Source organism: Dermacentor silvarum, chromosome 9, assembly GCF_013339745.2.
Source record: "Dermacentor silvarum isolate Dsil-2018 chromosome 9, BIME_Dsil_1.4, whole genome shotgun sequence".
Classification (NCBI taxonomy): domain Eukaryota; kingdom Metazoa; phylum Arthropoda; class Arachnida; order Ixodida; family Ixodidae; genus Dermacentor; species Dermacentor silvarum.
The window spans coordinates 149599875-149622273 of NC_051162.1; the positions used below are offsets into that span (position 1 = coordinate 149599875).

A 22399-nucleotide genomic window follows, 5' to 3' on the forward strand; every position below is an offset into this window, starting at 1 on the left:
GGGAGAAGGGAAAACGGCGTTTGGTTTGAAATTTAGGCTCTTTCTGCGGTGCATAGGGATGTAATACTTAGCAGACATTGTATGCACTGTGCTTGTCAGCTCAAAATGGCCAGACCTGGTGAGGGGCCCTTTCAGTTGGCTGGCTTCTCCATGTAGCCGGAAGCCCCAAATATGACGGCTAAGTGTCGCTTACTGTCGCTCAATGCCATTTACTGAATTCCAAGCAATTTTGAGTGCTGCAAGGTCAGGCTGAACATATAAAATGCATTAGCAGCGAATGCATTCCCAATGACTGTAATTTGTTGACAGCCACGTTTTGGGCTTGTGGCATCGCAGGAAAGCTACCTTGGGTTTCGTGAAAAGGGACTATTTATTGTCTGTCTACCAACGCCACACAACATTCTCACCCCACCTACTTCACAAAAACCATCTAGCTCATAATTTATTAGAAATGTTGCCGACACCTCATGTAAAACCCTAAAACAGGGGCCTTTGAGGTCAACAGTGCGCTAATTTGGGCTGATTGGCACATACCTCCGCAATGAAACAGCACTTTTGAATGGAGATGACAGACACGAGCGCTGACTAGCAACCAACTTGCAGTTGGTAATTACCGTGCACTCCGCGATTAACACACACTTGGTGGCGGCCGCATACATGTAGACACTACAAATAATCATTATGGGAGCTATTCAGTGTTTGTGTCTTGTCTTTTCCTCTTGGCTAGTTCAAATGTTCTCTTTCTTCACCATTGAGGTATTGGAAATACAGTAAACTCTCCTTAACTTAAACTCTGATGTCCCGAAATATCGGTCAAGTTGAAATTTTTATCTGGCCGTGATGTCAACCCACGTGTTTTTCACTGCTTATCTCAAAAGTTTTTGTGCCGGACTTCGGATATATCGACTTTGAAAGTACAGTAGACTTCCATTATTTGGGCTCTGGTTAATTCGATTTTTTTGTTAATTCAATCCCGACCGAAGGTCCTGGCCGGTGCCCATGCATTTCTATGGGCCCAAACATTTGTTATTTCGATCCTAAAATTGGCTTTCGCCGAGATAATTTGAACATGACCAGTTGGCATGCATGCGCCTACGGTGACCCCTTTAGTGGCCGCGTCTGTCTCGGCAGAGCATAGGGGACAGTGAATGCGTCGAACGCACATCATCAACCGTCGAAAATGCCTATTATCAGCCAGCCCTAGGAAGATTTTCAAGCAATAACGTAGTTCACAATGACCGAATACGTTATTTATCCAATTCTGACGAGCGCACTTGTATTTTTTTCAAGCAAATTGGGCTGAAAATTGCCTGCACAGTGCAATCGAATACAAAACCAAAACCGCCTTCGCGGCGTTTGTATGCTTTACTGCATAACACATAAGTACTGCGGCGAAGCTGACTTCAAGAACCGTGCGGTGAAGCTGACTTTAGGAAGCCGGCTGCTATTGTGAAACACATTATTGCTAAAAATCTGGTACGCAATAGGTTTCTACTTTGGTTAGGCGCTTTAATGTAATTTATGCGTTAGTTTTCCTCTTTAACAACAGAAAATGGGCGCGCGTTTGATTTGAGGGGCGTGTTAGACTCTGGCAAATACTGCCAAATCGATCGGCGGGGTGTTTTGCCATTTTCTATGTATCTCGTTTAATTCGACCCGCCAGATAATTCGATGAATTTTGTCGGTCCCGCCAGGGTCGAATTAACGGAAGTCAACTGTATATCATAAAAAAGGCAACAAGGGAGCGTTGGCAGGGTTGCTTGCGCTCGATTTTCACTCGGCAGCAACTCACTAGCAGTGCCAGACACCATGCCGAGCCACGCTTCCCACGTATCTTTCCCGTTTCTTTCTGTCTATCACCACTCGCGCGCACTTGCTCGGCTGCTCGCTACCACTTTGTTATGACCTCGCACAACAGATGGTGAGCTGGGAGTTGAGGTCTTTTTTTTCCCCCTCTCATTTAGGACACTGTCAGTGACGAATCAATGTGTTCACTGCATATTAATTGGGACCTCAAGCATGATGATCGGCACTTTTGAGCAGGCGCGATAAACCCACGCTGTGCCCAAAAGAAGCCAGCAGGCGAGCCCGCAACGTTTCAGTAAGATCCCGGCTTGATAAGGACGCTCGCAACATGCTTGCGTGATGTGTAAACGCCGCGTCACTCGTGGACGTCTACTACAGGCGTGACATTTACGCTCTTCCGCAGTTCAGTTTCGGTCTTTGAAGTGAAATCGTCTGGAATTCATTAGGGCGCAGAATAAAGCAGCGTCAGATTTTTCGTTGTCTAGAAGTGGTCATGTTCGGATGACTGGCTTGAAACAGTGCATTAGGATCAAGCGTCTTTACTCTATGCCAAGCATTCTGTCTTGACACAGTGCCAGTAATGCTGTCGCCCGTGGACGCCAATGTGTCCGGTGTCGCTGCACGTGAAAGGGACCGAGAATATCTCAAAACTCCGCTTATTCAAAAACCTTTTCCCGGTTCTTATAGCTTCGAGTTAATGGGGGTAGACTGTAAACTGGTTGATTACCTGTGCAGTACACGAATGGGTGTCTTCTGCTTGAGTGTCACGTTCTTGAGCCCAGACACCAGGGCCGCATCATCGTCTGTGAGCCGCCTGCTCGCACAACACAGCGCCCCGTATGTTTTTTGTTTTGACTCCTCGCCATCCTTCAACACCTGTGTCATGTCCCTGAAACGTGAAACACATTGCAAGCTGCACCTCCCAGGATTGTCAAAGACTGCAACGTCCCCAAAGAACCTCTTAATCGATGCTTTCAGGATCCTGAACAGGTTCAGGTAGGAAGGTTTCAAGTGAACAAGTGTGGCGCAAAGCGCACTTATCCAAGATCATCTTGCATTTCAGAGCTTTACATTTACAGTGCAGCACTGATGCTATGAGAAATGCCATAGTGTAGAGCTCTGAATTACTAATTTCAACCACCTCGGGGTTCTTAAACGTGCACCTATATATGAGTTGTCATTAATGAATGTCGAGTCGTGTTAACACCCATGGCGACACCATGGATACCTAACCTCCAGTAAGACCTGTCAGCTATCTTTATCAGCTTTATCATCTTATAAAGGTTTATCGTAAAGCATATCAGCTTTATCATTATAGAGATTTCTCAGCTCTAGCAAGACCTATCAGTTCTAGTGAGACCAAGCTTCCTTTAAGCCCCGGTGACTATGAATTTCTTTTCTGATGAACATACACACAAAAACAGTTTTGAATCTGCTGTCATTGCTGTCAGCCAATTTTAAAGAGTGCACCACAGGACAAAGGCCTCTCGCAGAGGCCTCTATTAATCATTTTTATCTGATGCCTGCAAATTTCCTAATCTTGCCACTCCATCTAATTCTCTGTTGTCCTCAGCTAAGCTTCTCAACCATCAGTTCTACGCATTACATGACCTACGCATTACATATCAGCTCTACGCATTACACAACCTGCCTAACTCCACTTCTCCCTTATCTAAACTATACCATAAGTTACACGTACCGCTTGACACTAAGCAGCTGAAGGCAACAACAGGTAAAAACAACAAGGATGCATTAGCTCTAAAATGCAAGCTCTGATATACGAGATAAGTCCGCAGCAATGACATAAATCATCACAAAAATGATAAGTGCATGATTTAAATGATTTCACGTGCCACTCTGCAAACATGTGTCAAAGACAGCTTTTCCAGTAATCGTGCTTGAAACAACACAATTTCTAGCCCAATTCTCTGGCAGACAAATGTTTTTGGCTAGACAGATCCCAACACATCTTCCAGATTTTTTTGTGCTTGAAAGGTACTCGACAATCGCAACTAGGTTTCGAGATGACAACAATGGCACCCACCACGAGACAGATCGCAGAGGCACAAAGTTTCCATCTTGATTCACTAGAGAAAAATTTGGTGCTGCCATTGTTCAACCACCCTTAAAATGATGGGTACTTTTACATAAATGTTATTTTTTTTTGTTTTGTTTTGCATGGCTTCATTACTAGAGCCAATTGTGAGTTGGTAACGCAACGTTTCTTTAGTTCAGAGCAGAGGAGTGCTTTAACATGATAACCACTTCACTCTGTTATGTCATTTTTATTGCATAAATAAGTATCAACTCTTCTCACTATGCTTGCGGCAAGGTCTGGATGGATTTTAGGCAGTCACACTTGCCTTGGGTGACTACATGAGATATTTTAAAGAGTTCTTTATATTTGTAACATTCTGAAAATCGGTCGTGGTACAAATTAGAGGGTAAATGAGGCTAATCATTGCCATACAGCTAATTTGAGTGGCAATATTAGGCAGGCGCAAGTTGGAATCAGCTAGCGCAGGACAGTTATAATTGGAGGTCGTAGGGAGAGGCCTTCGTCCTGTAGTGGACATAAAAATAGGCTGATGATTGATGATTAGGCTATAACAAGAAAAGCCAGAGGGAGAAAGTTTAAAGAAATTTACCCATTATCCTCATGCTCTATGAAGCGTTGCACCGGCATTGCACATAGACAATAGAACCACATTTTCCACTAAGTATTTTTGGTATGAAACTTGATGTGGTAGAATGGTCACAGCCATATATAATATGACGCCAGCAGGTAATGAAGCCAAGGAAAGCATAGGGAAAATACTTGTTTATATCGAAATGTAGAAGTGATAAGGTAAAGGGAAATGAAAGTGGACGAAAAGACAACTTGCTGCCGGTGACAGCCGAACCTACAACCTCCGCATGACGATAAAGGACTAAAAGTCGGGCTAGTTGCTTTTGATTCGTTTTCAAATAACTTTTCCGGCGTAATAAACGACAAGGACAACCGAGCAGCACACACAAACAGCACCACATTATGCTGTTCTTATAGCAACAGCTGTTCCCATGTCTACATTCTTCGGCATTTACGTACGTGTACTAGATCTAACCCTGGGAGTGTTAGCCAGCGCCACTTACGGCCATGGTGTCGGACGTGGCGTATCATTTTGACTGCTGGCATCACGTAGTACGTGAACTTTAGGAGAAGGAAGCTGCCCAATAAGATTGCAAGATGTTTCCTTCTGAACTAAATAAGTGAATAGGTTCAAACCAATGCAAAACGAATGTACACCACCAAAAAAAAAAATGAAGAAGCACTCACTTCGAAATTACTTGCAAGTCGCTGACACTGATGTCCTTTGTGTTTGCATTGATTTCCTGTGAAAAAAATATTACAGCATGCAGTTGAAAGACTCGCAACGGAAGCAACATGGAAAATGCAGCCAGTGTGTTAATACATTAAAAATGCCGCAGTTTCGCCCAAAAGGCGAAGCATTGATTGCAATAGCAAATTATTAGACAGCTATACGAAGCAAGGATAGTAGTTTTATTGACTGTATAAACTTGTAAAGGTTTGCTTACTAACTAAATTAACTAGCGTGGTGTCACGCACGCACAGGCAAACATGAACACATCTCACTCAATGACCGTGGACACTCGCTGTCAAAACGCTGGCGTGAAGAAGAACGGCAGCAACAGTGAGCGAATTGCCCTTTGTGCTGCCTCTCGCTTCAATGCAAACTAAGTGGCGAGAACACAGCGCTCATGAAGCCATCAGCTTTCGGCATACCTAGACTCTGTACCAACTGCAGATCGCTTTCAAGACAGAGCCTGCGCAGATGCACTCAGTAGTGCCCTACACAGCCGCCGCCGGAGTAGAACACCCCCGCTCCCCACCTTCCTCCCTTGTGCGTGCGAGATAGAGCCACCATCCTTCTCGGCTTACTCTCGCACACTTTCACTCGTACCCACAGCATACGGCACAGCCGCGATGTTATCGCACGTGGACTTTTTACAGAACATCATGGTGACGCTGATGACGACGGTGAAAATTCGCCTGGAGTGTCCCCCCCCATATCATTGCTATCGCAATAACTTCACATAAACCTGAAACATTTCACAAGATTGCATTTTTTTTGTCTATGTTGCCTACTAAACCACTCCATATCTTTGTTTGGGTGGTTAGGGTGGCAAAACCAAAAAAACCGCCACTGTGCTCACACCTCGCCATGACTGAGGTGAATTGCTGCAAAGATGTAGACTAATTTCGGTGCCTGTGCGGAAGTGAAAGTCCAGATGAACTAGGCAAGTAATGATGCCTAGTGTTTTGTAGAATGACGACAACAATCATCGTCAGCCTAATTTACGTCCACTGCAGTACAGAGACATCTCACAGAGACTTTTCAATTACCCCTGTTTCGGGGGCAAATTTCCTAACTTCATTGCACCACTTAGTTCAGTGCCACCCTCAAGTGCACTTCCCTTCCCTAGGCACCCACTCTGTAACTCTAAATACAGCACTGGTTATGATCTCTATGCAGTTCATCAACTGCCCAACTCCATTTTTTTCCTCTTACACCTGAACTGAATATTCGCTACCCCCGTTTGCTCTCTAATGCACATCACTGTCTTCCTGTGTAATAATGTTATGTAATTGTTCGTTCCTTAAATGATGTATTAAGAAATATAGACCGATGCTACTGTGAACTCCTGACGAAATGTCAGTGAGAATAGAGCAACAGTAAACACTTCTTTTAACATTCCTACACTAAGAGCACACATCACTGTACTACAAGAGACACCAGTGGTTATTCGGCTCTATCTTAAGTAACAGCACAAAAAAAAAAAAGACACAGACCAGAACGAAATGAGCAATGGGATCCTCTACTACTTGTACTTTGCACAGCCCGCAAAAAAAAAAAAAAAAAGACGAAAGGGCTTACGCCAACAGTATAAAATTACAAAGATCCCAAGCATTGTCGCAATCTGTGCTAATGCGAAAAAATTGCTGAACAACGCATGGCGATGAAGCGTTTCGAACATTTCCGTTTGTGCTTCACTTATGACATTGGAACTCCTAAGGGGGCTATCAGAAACAGACCAATGCGTACCCTCTAAGCAACAGTTTCTACACACCACTGAATCTCGAATACAACCCACAACACACCAATGGAACAACAACATGAGAACACCCACAAACACACATGCAGCACTGAACTAGATACACCATCTGCCGTGCAAGAGAGAGAATCAAGACACGTGACATCACTCTCAAATGCATGCCTAAAGATGGTTTCGGGGGCATGGCACAGAGCCTGCAATTGGGGGAATGCCTAACGCCACTTGGAGTATGAGGCATGGTATATCAACGTAGAGAGAATGAGGAAACATTCACATGCACATTGTGCCACTGAAGTAGATGCAACTGCTGCTGCGTTCAAGAGAGGGCGACGGAGACAATGTGGAATGTCATGCCCCCAACAGCCTTTGCGGGCGCAGCGTGCAATTGAGCCTACCTGAATGGGAAGAAGGAAAAGACAAGCAGCTATCTAAATAATGCTTTGCATCAAAAATATGTTACGAGCCGGTGCCGAACCTGCTCAATGGCCTCCATGTCAGATGTCGTGAACACTGCTTTCTTTGTCTTGAAAATCTCCAGCACGAATGGCCGTCCTTGAAGGGGAAAAAAGAAAAAAAAAAGCAATAAAAATAAAGAAATTTCAGTATTACGAGAAACAATCACAATTACAAGTAACTATATTATGTAAAAAGTTGGCCCGTGTTGAGTGGCTTTATTATTCACTGATTAGCTATCTGAGAGTCCCCTTGCAACTGTTTCATACATGTTTCGTTTATTGCAATAGCAGTTACATGGACACTCCAGGCGGATTCCTGCCGTCGCCGTTGTTGTATAAAGTCCAAATGTGACAAGATTGCGTCCGTGCGCCGAGTGCCGTAGGTGCGAGTGAAAGTTTGCAAAGGTGAGCCGAGAATGATGGTGGCTCGATCTCATGCATGCAAGAGCGGAAGGTGGTGAGGAAGAGGAAGCGCGCCGTCTTTTATCGTGCGCATGGCAGAAAGGGTGAGACGGGGAAGGGGTTGTACTACTCTGGCTGCAGCCACTTACGGCAAGGCTGAGCGGGCCCTATCTTGAAAGTAATCTGTGGTGTGTACAAAGTGTAGGCATGCCGAGGGCTGATGGCTTTGTGTGCACTGTGTTCTTGCCGCTTTGTGTGTATTCAAACGAGAGGCAGCACAAAGGGCAATTTGCTCGTTGCTGCTGCTTTTCTTCCTCACACCAGTGTTCTGACAGCGAGTGTCCGCGGTCATTGACTGAGATGTGTTCACGTTTGCCTGTGCCCGTGTGACACCATGCTAGTTCATTTAGTTAGTAAGCGAAGTTTACAGTTTATACGGCTGATAACACTGCCATCCTTACTTTGTATAGCTGTCTAATAATCTGCTATCACAATCGATGCTTCGTCTTTCGGGCAAAACACCGACATTTCTTTTTCTCTGCAATCTTGGTACCCGAGATTTGCCACAGTGGCGACACTGAGCCCAGTCAGGCCGTCATTAATGCGTAAGCATTCTTTGGCGAGAACCCCAGCACCGTCACGCGAAAAGTGTAATGCGATTTGTCTATATAAAAATGCATAATTTGAAAAGCTAAGACATTTAATCATTATAATAGTGTAAATGTAGATGACTGGTAGTGATAAGAAACAATTAAAAAAAATTGATCACAAAGAATACTAATAGGCATACATAGTGCTCCATAGAAAATGCACGGGGAAGCTTATAGTAGCGGTGGCCAACTGAAATTTGGGGGTGGATCAACTTGAATATAAGAGGTGGGCCAACTGAAATTTGGGGTCGTCCGACTTAAACTTAGGGGTGGGCCAACTTGAAATTTCCATTTTGCCAACTTGAAATTTGGATGTGAGCCAACTAAAATTTGGTAGTGGGCCAACTTATAATTTGGGGGTGGGTTAACTTGAAATTGGGGGGGGGGGGGAACTTGAAATTTGGGGGCAGGCCAACTTGAAATCAGGGGTGGGTCAACTGAAGTTTGGGGGTGGCCGAACTTACATTTGGGGGCAGCCCAACTTCAAATTTGGGGGTATGCTTACACATACATAGACCCATAGATACATTCTTTTTTCAGGGGCAATTTGTTAACCAACCAATAATCACTTTATGCCACCAACGTCAGCCACCCCACATAGAAATTTCTCACTTAATCATTTTGTTAGCCACTCAATTTGTTTACCCCTATATTGTTTACCCCTACTAGATACATAGGCAACCAGGTGCATGATTGATGTGAACAGCAAAATTCAATTAAAAAAGAAGAATGCATACCTCTTCCAAGCATCCGAACATCAACGTCTTCGCGCCCAGATGATGAAAACATAATCTCTGAAAGATTAGAAACAAGAAAGAATTATGCTTGTAAAGCATTTGTGCCTGATGAACTTGCTGAGCGTTTAGTATTATGCAAGTACATACAACACGAGCAAACGTGGACAGATGTCCACGTTTGTCTAGCGCTATGTCCCATCTCGTCCTCACACCCCACCTCTGCTCGCAGTGTATGTTCTTGCAATCTCCCACCAATTAGCCTAACGAAATATGTTAGGTCCAGAACAAGGCGGGCCTTGTTATACAACATTGTGAAAATTGGGCACTAGAATAATCATCAGCGAGACATTTATTTTATGCCTTTTACACACAGCTGTCATCAGTGATGTCACCGTCACAAAAAAAAGACATGCTAGGGGCATGACGAAGCAGACCCAAAACAGCAATGCTGCTGGCCAGAGCACATTTTGCTCCAGTACTCAGTGAATAAACCCATGGTTAAGTTGAAATCGTGGTAATATAGATTAGTTCTTTATATACATGTATCCATGAATCCTTTATATATAGGAGTTATATTGCTGCTACATGATGGCAAACTAGACATTCATTGAAATGTTTCAGTAATCCGACATCAAGCCCATGTGGCGCCACTGTTGGAAGCGACGATTTTGCATATGTGAGTGACCAGCCCTGAAAGTTATTCTAGAAACCTAAAAAGCTAATTTTCATTGCTGTAGGATTTCTAAATGTCATACTGAAATAATGTAGTACATTTAGTTATGTTGTTTACAATGTGCTAGTGTAAACCAGCTGTTGACGAAGATGTCCGCGTCCAGCACTTAAAGGCGAGATATAGACTAAGGACTCGACGGCTGTGGTAACTGCTTGCGTAGCAGCGTCTACTTTGCTGTTAACTCGATAGACTATTGGTTCGAAGGTCTTTGAAATGCCCATGTGACACCAATATTAGAAAACAATTTAAACAACAGTATTTCTGACAGTAAAGGTCCCTTGAATTTCAAATAAGAACACTGTGTAGAAGCACCACAAAAATTCTGCGGTTGGACATTCTTCTAAACAACTTCATGGTCAGACACTCACTGATGTTAAACATGCAGTGACCTGCATGGTCTACATGGTAGCTCCATTCTGTGTAAACAAACAGGCTAATAATTGGCTAGAAAGTTTTAAGTAAGAAGAGCTTGCATTTCTGACAGCATAATAGCTTCACGGTGACGTTTTGTGCACGAACAAGCGGGAAAGGAAGCTTTGCTGCTATTACGCAATCATTTTAGGCAGTGTGCTACTGAAAGAGAAAACAAAGGTGTGAATTGCTACCTTGACGTAGCTTGTGGCATCACTGATCCAACTTAAACGGCTACGGCACCTAACCGTGGTTCTCCGGTCATAGTTATAGCAACGTGGAAATGCAACGCTAAATCAGAGTAAATTGGTGAAGCACTGTCTTTAAAGAACCCCTAAACCACTCTGAGCTGAAAAATTTGTTACACAGTGGCAGCTGCGTCCCAGTATAAAATGCAAATACAGCCACAACATTTTTTTTGAAATCGTGCCGTATAGCAAAGTTTTAAGGATTTGGTGAAGGACTACGCGGCTGCCGTAGTTTCTATAACTGAACAAGTAACTCAGCACGATATAAAAGACAGACACGAGAAAGGGAGAAACACTTCCTTTCTGTGTGACAAGCCAGCAATCACGGCTCAATCTCGGGCACGCAAGGGAGGCAAGCGGGGAGGAAGCGCACCGTCTTCCGTCGTGCGCAAGGCTCCGGAGGGAGGGTAGGGAGGGAGGACGGCATTCTACTATGTTTGGGTTTTCCCCACTGCCTTAACACGACCATGCGTGTCTAGGGTCACTCAGGCTTGATTTCGTCTCGGTTTTGCATGGTATTTTTACAAATGACAACGCTTTCGGGTTGCTCGGGCACCACCAGTGCGACGTGTGTCAGCGTCTTGCGCCATGATTCGCACCGAGTGGGCATGCGAAAACTTCCCGCCAAAATGCTCTGCCCGAAGAAGCTGCTGACCCAGGCTTAATTCCAGGACCATGAACGTAAGCTGGCCGAAGCCGCACAAATGACAACGCGCGTCTCGGGGCCCCACAAGATCGACACGTGTCAGCGTCTCATGCTGCAATGATTTGCGCAACGCTTAGCATTACGTAGATATAAACTACAATTGAGTGTGTTGTATTTTTTCATGACTTCAGACTGTATGTTTCTCCAGTTAATTTTTTTCATTAGATTTTTTTTTAAAAAGCTTATGAACGAGATTCTACTGTATTCGCTTTATTTGTGCAATGTTAATAAAAGTTTGCAGGAAAGTAATGAAGAAGCAAACAATAACTTATGAGTAATTTCTCAATTACTTTCGTGGGATAATAATTAGTAACTGCAACCAATTAGGTTTTTGAATTCACCACTACACCATAACCACCAGCCTATTTTTATGTTCACTGAAGGATGAAGGCCCTATCCCAGCGATCTCCAATTACCACTGTCTTGCACTAGCTGATTGCAACTTGCTCTAGAAAATTTCCTAATTGCATCACCCCACCTAATTTTTTGCCATCCTCGACTGTCCTTCCCTTCCCTGGGCAACCATTCTGTAGCTCTAATGGTCCACCAGTTATCTGCCTTGCGCATTACATGGCCTGCAGGTTTTTGAATTATGTCATTGTAATTGTAATGAGTTACTTTTTTTTTTGCAAGTGCAAGTGCTTTATTTCTCTTCACATAAACATGATTATACAGATATCTGGACCAATAGCCAGGGAAGGCTAGTTTCCGGTCAAGTGTCAAAATATAACAGACAGGTCAGGTGCCGAATTTAACAGCAAAGTATTCCGGAACAGGTCACGATTTATAACAGGCAAGAAACATTAAGAAATATTCCTAATTAATTGAATCCAAGTAAGTTAGAGATTCTGGTTGTCAAGAAAAAATGAATTTGCAACACTGCTTGAAATTACGTGCAGTTTTGAACTCCAGGGGTAAAATATTCCAGATTTTTGTGCCACTGAATTCAATTACCCTTTCAGCCGTATACATTGTAACCCTTAGGTAAATTGAGGTTACCTTTCAAAGCATGTCTAGTACTGCGAGTTGGAAAAGAAAAAACGTTTCGAGGAATAGAAATTTTAGTGCACAAAATCTTATTAACTGAAATTGAGATCTTATGATTACATAGTGCCTTAACAATAACACATGTTGTGTCTGGAAAATATCATTAAATGTATCACTGCTGTAAGTTTAAGTGCTAATTATTTTCAGAGCCCTTTTCTGTAGTTTATGTAAAGGTTGTAAGTACGTCATGTAAGTCAGGCCCCATGATTCCAAACAAACTAATATGACCATGGCAAAACACATAGTAAAGGGATTTGAGTACTTCACGAGGGAAATATTGTTTTGCTTTTATTAAGGAGTAACAACCGTATGCGAGCTTCTTGCATACACTATGAATATGTGCTTCCCAATGTACATGTTGGCCAAATATGACGCCCAGATATATATTAAACGAATCAACTTCTTGGATGGGATTTAACCTAATATTTATTTGACTGGTGTCAACATTGTTTCTCCTCGACCGAAAAACTACATAGTTTGTATTATTGCTATTTAAAATTAATTTGTTTTCTAAAAACCACGAGGAAATTCTTGAGAACTCGGCCATCACATCCGTTTGCAGTGCAGGGAGTGTGTCTCTTGTAAATAACAAAGCTGTGTCATCTGCATACATTAAGACGTTTGAGTTCTGTAGAGAATTAGGGAGGTCATTAATGTACAAAGAGAATAATATGGGACCGAGCACAGAACCTTGTGAGACTCCACTGGTGACTCTGCTGTATGTAGAATAATAAACACCCATTACTACCATTTGTTTCCGTGAGGATAAATAGGCGGAAAAAAATATAGAGGGAGTTATTTGTAACTCCATAACTTTCTAGTTTTTGCAATAGTACAGAGTGGGAAACCGTATCAAATGCCTTCTTTATATCTAAAATATTCCTATAATTAGTTTATTTTGATCAAGTGCAGAATTTATTATTTGCATAAGTGTCAAGACTGCAGTTGATGTCGATCTGGAGGGAACAAAGCCGTGCTGCTGCGGACAAATTACATTGTTTTCGTTTAGAAACCATTTCAATCGGTTGGAAACTAGTTTTTCAAAAACTGTGTTTATCACACTCAGAACAGAAATTGGCCTATAATTCTCTGGTTGGTTCGAATCTCCGGACTTGTATACAGGAACGACTTTGGCTCTTTTTAATATATCTGGATACGAGCTAGAAGCAAATGCTAGATTGAATACATGGCATATGGGACTGCAGTGAATGTCAATATTGTCTTTTAAAACCCTAGTGGGCATACCATCATGACCAGCTGCTTTCTTTAGCAGCATTTTATTTATCGTTGAGATAAGTTCGTTATGAGTTATTTCTTCTAGGTGTAAGTCGTTGTCAACTATCCTAGGTAGGACAGGTGCGGGCTTACTGGATAAAAACTGATTCGCTAAATTCATTCCTATGTTAGCAAAGTTATAACTAAAATCATTAGATAGTTGTGTCGATGGTTTCTCAGGTTGAATGCTCTGTATTTTGGCTTTGCCTATAACTTCTTTTATCCTTTCCCATATCCTTTTTGTGTTACTGCTATCGTTTTTAATAAGGTTAGTATAGTACGTATTGATTCTTTGATTTTCTAATCATACTAAGTGAGCTATTTCTAAAGTATTTAAAGCTCTCCCTATAATATGAATTTGATTTGTTGCGTTTCCATTTATGGTAAAAAGGGTCTGTTTTAATGTTTCCAGTATAGTATTGGTTATCCAAGGACACACTAGTCGCTCGTAAGTGTGGTGCACATATACTCTTGTAGATTGCTTAATGGCATTGCAGATACATTGAATAAGTGCTTCGCACTGAGTATGTACATCACACAACTCAAATACTTTCTGAAAATATACGCATTGAAGCAATCGTCGTACTTCTGCATAAATTATATAAGTAGATCTTCTATCCCATGTATTACACAAAGAGGACATGTATTTGCGAGGTAAGAGAAACGTGGGGTTGTTATCTGCAATGGTAACATCGTAAACACCTGCTGACACACTAAATTCAGAATTACACAAGATGTGACCAATAAGAGATTCGGAGTGGTTTGTAATACGTGTGGGTGAAGAAATTATGTTTTATAGATTGAGTGATTCAAGTAAGAACATGTAATCATAACAATTTTTGTTCGATGACTGTACAAGTCTGGTTTGATGTCACATATTTTCAACTAGTACTCTCTCATTTCGGGCTCATTTTGGCGCATGGTCTCAAAACTTGCTATGCTGATTTTTTGTTCCTTTAGTATGCAATGTCCTTACCATTGAAAAAGTATACCGATGCAGATAAAAATTTACTTTGCCCATAAAAAAGTTGTTTAGAACGAAGACGATGCCGTCAAAATCCTTGTCATGTTACATTGTGCAAACATTTTGGCCGGTGGTGCCACCTGGCTTTCATTTTTGTCTGTGCTTTGGCTCACAAAGCTTCCTCCAGAGTAAAAGTGGTCATTCTGCTATTGCAGACACTACTAACACTGCTCTTTAGTGTCTCTTCATTGCTTTAGGCAATGAACTAGCCCCCCCCTCCCCCGCTTCAAGCGTTTACGCTGAAGTATGAAATGGCCACCACTGTGAAAAATCTGTAACACAAATAATCCTCAGCTTTGCCTCTTGGGAAGCTGACAGAGAAAGCAACGGCAGCATGTCAAACTTACTTTCATTCGGGATGTGCTTCGTGACCACATCGGTGATCAATTCTTGTACGGATGCTTCCATGATTCTCTTGCCGTTAAGAATCCAGGGTGTTTGGCTCAGGATGCGTGAGTACTTGCAATAACGACCTGTATGTTTCATGACATGGTCAGTGATGCAGAATTACATCTTTTCATCAAAGCAAGCACACTGCAAGGTGATAGCGCTTGCTGTGGTGCTTCGTATTAGCTGAACCCTAGGTATCACCTAGGGATTGAATGTGGACCTACAGCATGGTCCACTCTTAAAAGGAACACCTGATTACTAGTATCCAAACCAGCGTAACCTCAATTATCATTACCTTCATAAGGAAAGTGCTTGACATAATGCAGCAGCATCTGTCTTGGTGAAGCTCAGGGGACAGTTAATGCACTGAACACACGTCATCCCCTGCTGAAAATGCTTATCCCTTGGCCTGCTTTAGAAACATTTTCAAGTGGAAAAGGTAGTTCAAAATGAATGATTACAGTAGTACCAATTCTAATGCACATAATTTTTTCCAAGAAAGGTACGAAAATGGTCTTTGTGGTGCAATTGCATAGATACTAAAGCTGTGTTTTTGGCGTTCGCAACAGCCTACCATCAGAGCCAGCCAAACCATCTTCATTGCCATTGCCATCATAAGATGGCGACAGTAGTATTCACATAGACTGATGATGGCATCGCGCCCCTTTCAGTTATGAAAGCTCACTCAAAAGATAAGTTATTTTACATGTTAAGCTTGGCATTCAGGAAAACTGCGTGTGTTGTAGGACCAACTAGTGAAATGGTCAGTCTAGGCTCAGGCCACCATCTCGTTTGCGATTGTTGTGGTTCATAGACAGCAATCAAGTGCTGTCTCGTAGTTATTACGAGGAAAACTCAGTAAACTTCTACTTCATGAAAGCAAATTTCATTAGTTTCATCTTTTTCTTATTGCCAGAATCGGAGGCATGATACATTTTTCTTGCTAAATGACCGGGCGCACGTTAGGTTTCTACTTTGTTGTGGAACTCTAATGTCATTTCTACGTTGATTTTCTGCTTTAAACACATGGGTGCAGTTCGATTCGGAGGCATGTTAGAATCAGGCAAATACTGCCCAATCAATCAGCGGCGTGTTTTGGCATTTCTTCTGCCTACTGTTTAACTCAACCCGTTGGGTAAATTGATCAATTTCATCAGCCCTATCAGGGTGGAATTAACGAAAGTCGAGAGTAAGTTAAAGGGACTGACAACCTATATTTATGGACCCAGTTTCTTATGGCGCAACGAAAAGCTCACCCTCGGTAGTGTTTACATCTGCAGCGGTTACTTTCCAAAAGTGCGTGGATATTTTGTAAGCAGAATTTTTCGATCTGAGCAGCCTCTAAAGAAATAAGAGTCCCTCCTCCAGCAACGCTGAGAAGTGACAGCGATGCCGATAGCCCACCTCGCAAATTGTGAAAGCCGCCCATCGTCCTGCTTTCACTGGAGGAAGTGCAACTGTGGTTAACCACCTATAATGTAAATTTCGAGCCACTTTTAAAGGTAAATAGACTGGTACCATAAGTTTGCGTTGCTGTACAGACCTGTATTATAGCTGCACCGAGTTTTTTCCCAAGTACACACCTACGTCATGGCTGGCTGGCCCCCGTCGTCGTTATTCAGTCGATAGACGAGCCAAGCCAAGTCATCGAAAACGAAGGCAAAGGCAGCGCCACTTTTGTACTCACTACAATCGAAGGCTTATCTGCACATTGTAAGTTGGAAAAAACTTATAACAGAAAGAATGTTACTGCATTTCAATATTAATAAAAAGACCAGGAACAGCATACACTAGTAGAAAATCACGGGGTAGACCTCTTAAAAAGGTTTCATGTTTTTGCCGCATGGGGTGCCAAAGGTCATTTTTCACGACCTTTAGTGAAGAATTAAAAATATAAATCCACGTTTAATGAGAAAAACAGTGCCCGTTCTAGACAATACGATAGACGATCTTTCCATCCGTGGGGTTATCTCAATTCATGTTCTGAGCGGTTGTCTGTCCCTTTAAGATCTGATTTTTCGGACTCTCTAGCGGGCGCGAAAATGGCCGTAAAATCGGCAGTCTGAATAAAGTAATGCATGCTTTTTACTGCCCTCTTGGGCTCAAAGAGCCACAGGCATGTCCGAAATAGCTCTAAAGGACTGCCAGTACACTTATTAGGAGTATCGGTGCTCGTACTGTTAACAGAAGGCGGCGGGTACATGCATGAGTAATCCGCCTCTTTCACGGCCCGATGGCGCACGCGCCCTGCCCTGGCGGATTAGTCGCGAAACATTTTAGAAGGGTTGCGTGCACGGTGGTGGTCATGCGCGCGGCCGCGCGGCCCCATCTCGGGGGAAGATCCTCTGAAAAAAAAAAAAAGCGCTCGGACGCGTGCTACTGCAAACACTCGTGCCGTGTACCACGTTGAAACTCCACTGGTAGCTCAACGCCGGTGCGGTACCGAAAACGTGCGAAGCGTAAAACTGCAACTCGACTTTAAAACAGTGGCAGCGTGTGCTTGACTTCACGTACTCGTTTAAGGCGCGGTAACACTCGGTGGATACGGAGATTGACAAGACGCTCCCAGCAACGACTGGCCGACTATTCAGCGCAGTGTGTTGCTGAGACCATTTTATCATATACCAGGCCTACAAGACGCAACCAACGAGTGCGAGTTGTCGTACTGCGACGGGCTTTCTTGTCGACGGCACCGATAAAATCTGCGTGTCGACCATCGTTAGACCGAACCCCGCGCGATCGGCCATCGAACCGATAACGCGAGAGCCACAATGCCTCCGCTTGTATATCTAATTAATCGCGCTGAAAGTGAGTTAAAACATGCCTACGAAGTTGAAATGCACAAGCTTCAACCCTCTCAAGCCGTGCACATGAAGTTTGAGCCAATGTTGATCCTGTTCAGCGATGGTTAGGCCTGGCGCCGTCGAGTTTAGTGCACCCGCTATACCAGCGAACTATCGTTCAAGGTGAACGATGTTCACACTCACAAATGCAACTGACGAGTCGCTAAACCCAAATGTCTCGCGATATGCCGTTCACGTCTGCTTGCAATGTTATCGCCGCGTAAAATAAGCATCAGCGTATACGGACGTCCTGTTTCTTCGCATCTGATTGGTTCAGCTGTTCTGCGACTGTGGTCGCGCGACTGAGAAGTCGAGCAGCGAGCGACTGGCCCGAAACGGTCGCCTTTCAAGAAAAGCGACCATTTGCGACTAACTTGGTCGCGCGACCTTGCCTAGTCGCAAATGTGAATGGGCCCTTATAGTTCAGTTCTGCCCTTAGCGATTTGAAATCACTACTCTTCACTTCCCACGGCGCGTACACAATAAGTAGCAAGTGGCGACACGGCGCTGTGCCAACATCTGTACGCCACCGTTCCCATAGGCTGTTGGTCGCATTTGCTACGTAGATGGGTGCTGGCACATTTCTTAATCCTAGAGATACACTGTTTACCTCTGCATCAAACGAGAAACAAGAAACGGTGCATTCGGCACAGCATCATAAACAGCCGTCTCGCTCTGGTATACCAACATTGTGAAAGACGTCATCCGCGTTTTCACGAGAGAACAACACGGTATTTAAATGAGTGCTTATGTGAGCACAGTTTCCTCTAATAATGCTTTATGACAAGAGCAAGCATATGATGTAGTTAAAGAAAAGTGAAAGTCCCTAATAAATTAACAGCCTGATATACATAACTGAGTCACAGTTGCCATTGTTTAAGTGGCTCGGCCGCTCATACTGACTCTTCTCACGGTGGAACAACGGGGCTCATATGCGCAGATATGTGTGTTTTATTCTACGTTTTGACATTATTTCATATCAGCGATGCACCTTTTCTCCAATATTTGATGCTAGCAACGACCTGTGGCTGTAGATGTCAATGTAAACAAGTGCACCGCTTTACTAAATACAACGCGGAAATGTGCTGAAATGTGTAAAAAAAAAAAGTGAGGTGCAAGTGAGGAAGTCAGCGACAACAAACTCCAAAGCAGCCTTACAGCTGCGGAACCCAGTGTGCCTTTATCGGCCGCACATTTAACAGAACAGCGCACTCAGGCTAGCTCACTCTGTATACGGTATATAGTTAGTCAGTGCTACATGGTTTCCAGGAACGGCATGCTGCCCCAGAGAAGCCATTGCGCATAATTAATAATTATGCACGATCAACGAAACACACAACCGATGCGCACTCAACATGGGCGCAGGTTCACAATTCAACCGGCAAAAGCCACGGCTACCCCAGCACCCTTGCAAAACGTGTCCAGTGGAGTGCGGCAGAGGGCAGCACAGGAAAATGAAAAAGGCGGATTAAATAATACATACTGAGTCCCGTGACATGACTCCTTTCTACTTTTGGTCTGCTTCCCCGCAATACACGGCGTATGCCTGACCGCGTAACACCACTGTGTTGTGGCGAAGCTGACTTTTGAGAATTGGCATTATGCAACACTTGACCCTTGCCACGCTTCGAAGCCATCGGCAAGGATGACAAAGGTGAATCCTTTGAATAAAAGACACGGTACCAAACAGCAGGAAGCTTGATAGTGAACGTTGAAGCAGCTAGGCCTAGCACAGCATAAAATGACTACAACAGCTGCCAGTGGATCGACGTGCGAGAGCATGGGTTCGAGGCTGCGAGATAAAAAAAATGGCGTCGGTGGTAGCTTCAATTAATGCCGTTTCGGACCTGCGGTCACGGCGAAAAGTCGGGTGGTGAAGGGTTTCATCGTCCGAAATTTCTGACGTCTGTATACGACTTAATGGGATACGCGGCGGTGCCGTGATGGCGTCCGAATAGACACTTTGCAAAAATGTTACTGCGCATGCACGAGCAAGTATATTTTCCAGCCAAATAACCTCTCGACCACAGGCTAGCAGAACGAACTATTCTTTCCATTCAACACCTCATCCCTGCCTTTCCTTGATTTCGTTTCTCCCTTTCTCTCTGTACACCACGGAGCTTACAATGAGGAGGGACATTCCTGCAGAAATTTTTTGAAAAGCCTTTTTGGTGCTCGACCGCCTTCGCTGGAATGTGCAGGGGTGAAAGAACTTACAGCGAGAAAAGCAGTCTGTGAACGAGTTTTCGGTTGGAATATATCCTTGCCGGAAAGCCAAATTGCAGATTTTTGCAAACTGTCCAGTATCGGGCATGTCCAAAAAATTGGGTGTCCGAAAAATCGGTCGTTGACTGTATACTTCTCCAGGATCATAACAGACCGGTTTACATTAAAAGGAGACTATAAAAGGTGCTGTGTTAGTAGGATTTTGTAGGGTCTGAGGAGGCTATAGGTAATGACGACCACCAGCAGCCGACTCAAATGAGTACCTGCATCTAGACAGGCCAACGCACCTGCGAGGTAGATAGGCGAGTGGACGCACGAAACTTCCACCTTGGATTCGACTTTTGAGGGTCTGTCTGGTGGGCATTTGTACAACCTGCAATGACACAAGGACATTCATTGCCCACAACCACTCCATGTGTCGCTCCTGTGAAAAGAGAACATCACAGCATGTAAGGGGCATAAGCTGTGAACCGTAAAGCCAGCAGACACATGGAAAGAAAAAAGTAAGGAAAAAAACTTCAAATACGTATCTAACTCTGATAAATAAAATTACCAGCCATTGAAGTAGTGCACAATTTAATGCTCAGGATCACGGGTTTTCCAATACAATAACAATTTCTAACAACGGGCACTACCACATTTACCTGCCCAATACCCTTATCTAAAATTAAATCTTTGCAGGGCATAGGTCTTACAAGTGTCAGGTTTAAGCCACTTCTGTTAACATCGCAACTCCTACACAAAATACAGACATTCCCACTGTTTATATACTAATGATGCAACACAGAGTGCTACTCACTTTCTAAAGTCGTCGTCCGAGATCTTCCGAAGCGCGTCCAGCACGGCACTACGCGTGAATATCTCCCGGCATTGGTGCTGTCCACAGAGAGAGAGGGGGAAAAGAAAATAATTAGCAGTGAGAACTAATCAAAATGGTCACCTGTCTTGATTGAACCAGCCAATCACAGTAAAGAAAGAGTTGTAACTCGCCTTCCTCTGCTTCCGGTTTGGAAAGGATTCAGGAAACTTTTTTAACCTGTAGAAGAACAGGGGCCAAAGTCACAGAGGTTTTTCATTTACAACTACTGTTTGCCATTGGCCGACTGTCTCTGCTAATATAATATGCCCAACATACTGCCTGGCTGACACCTGTACTTAAGAACATTTCCAGCGTAAGAACTATTTTGTGAGTACAGTCAAACCTCGTTGTAGTGGCGTTGCATCTGACATAAAAATACCTTCATTATATCCTATATTTATTAAAAGCATACACGCTGATATTGGTGAAAAAAAATACCAATCAGTTCTATACATGAAAGAACCACAAGCAAGATGCCTATGACAGGTCAGCAAAGGATTTCCTGTGGATAGTGATGGCCCGTTAGTAGTTAGCGGCACAGAAACAATACGCACTTTGTCTGGTAGCTAATAATTAATGTCCAAAATAAGTCGGCCATGATGTTTCCGGCTCTGCAACTGCTTGCAGCACACGCCGCCTGCGAAAGCATAGCCTTCAAGATAGGTTTTTGTTACTCCAAGGAAGTGGTCACAGGGGGCTGGATTTTGGGCACCAGCTATACACAATCGTGTGATCAGACAAAATCAGCTTGCTGGTTTGCCATTTGCAGTCGAACCAAGCCAAGCAACTGGCTAAAGCACGCAGGCGCGTTTAAATGCAGCATTTCAAGTTGCTCTTGCTGACGGTGTCTTGATTTTTTGGACACAGAAGGGGCTGCACGCTGACCCAAACTACACTACTACAACCATCAATCTAGCCTGTGCGTGTGATCTCACACTCGAATGCCAACGAGGTCTAATTGCTTATTGAAATTAAGCCTAGTCAACCAAATTCTATATTTACATTGTTATATCTGATAATCTGCTATATCTGTGTTAATTATATTGAGGGTAGATTGTACAGGTCCAAGTGTGAATGTCTCTCTGACATAGCACAGCCATGTGACCAGAACCTGTGGATATGAACAGGCTGACGATGACAACAAGAGAAGTCTTTTGGAAACACTCTAAGCCCGTCCTACAAAACTAGACTAATTCATGTGGAATTCGTGAACTTACAAAAACCCGCACTCTTCCTCGGCGTTTGGCGATGGGAGTGTCACTGAAACCTGGAAGCCGCTTGTCGCAGAAAACTCAACGCCAAAGTGGTCGGCGAACATTGGTCCAACTATGTACTTCCACACTTCCTTTGCACTGACAAAGTCAATGTTGCTGCACTCCTTGAAGGATTCTCTGCAGGCATGCAAAAAAAAAAAAGTAGCAAAGAGCACCGGATAAGAGGCACCACCGAAACCAACAAAGTACTGCTCAGGG

General features: G+C 43.5%; 1 protein-coding gene across 1 annotated transcript in view; it reads right to left on the bottom strand.

Moving 5' to 3' along the window:
• Window positions 1-22399, bottom strand: part of LOC119464541 (tRNA pseudouridine synthase Pus10) — a 34250-nt gene that overhangs the window by 4746 nt on the left and 7105 nt on the right. The window contains exons 5-13 of the mRNA XM_037725560.2: window positions 22145-22318; window positions 21059-21104; window positions 20868-20944; window positions 20356-20441; window positions 14957-15082; window positions 9166-9222; window positions 7397-7473; window positions 5123-5178; window positions 2534-2695 (exon numbers count right to left, since the gene is read on the bottom strand). Coding sequence (XP_037581488.1) covers window positions 2534-2695; window positions 5123-5178; window positions 7397-7473; window positions 9166-9222; window positions 14957-15082; window positions 20356-20441; window positions 20868-20944; window positions 21059-21104; window positions 22145-22318 — 861 coding nt within the window. The remainder of the gene's footprint in view (window positions 1-2533; window positions 2696-5122; window positions 5179-7396; window positions 7474-9165; window positions 9223-14956; window positions 15083-20355; window positions 20442-20867; window positions 20945-21058; window positions 21105-22144; window positions 22319-22399) is intronic.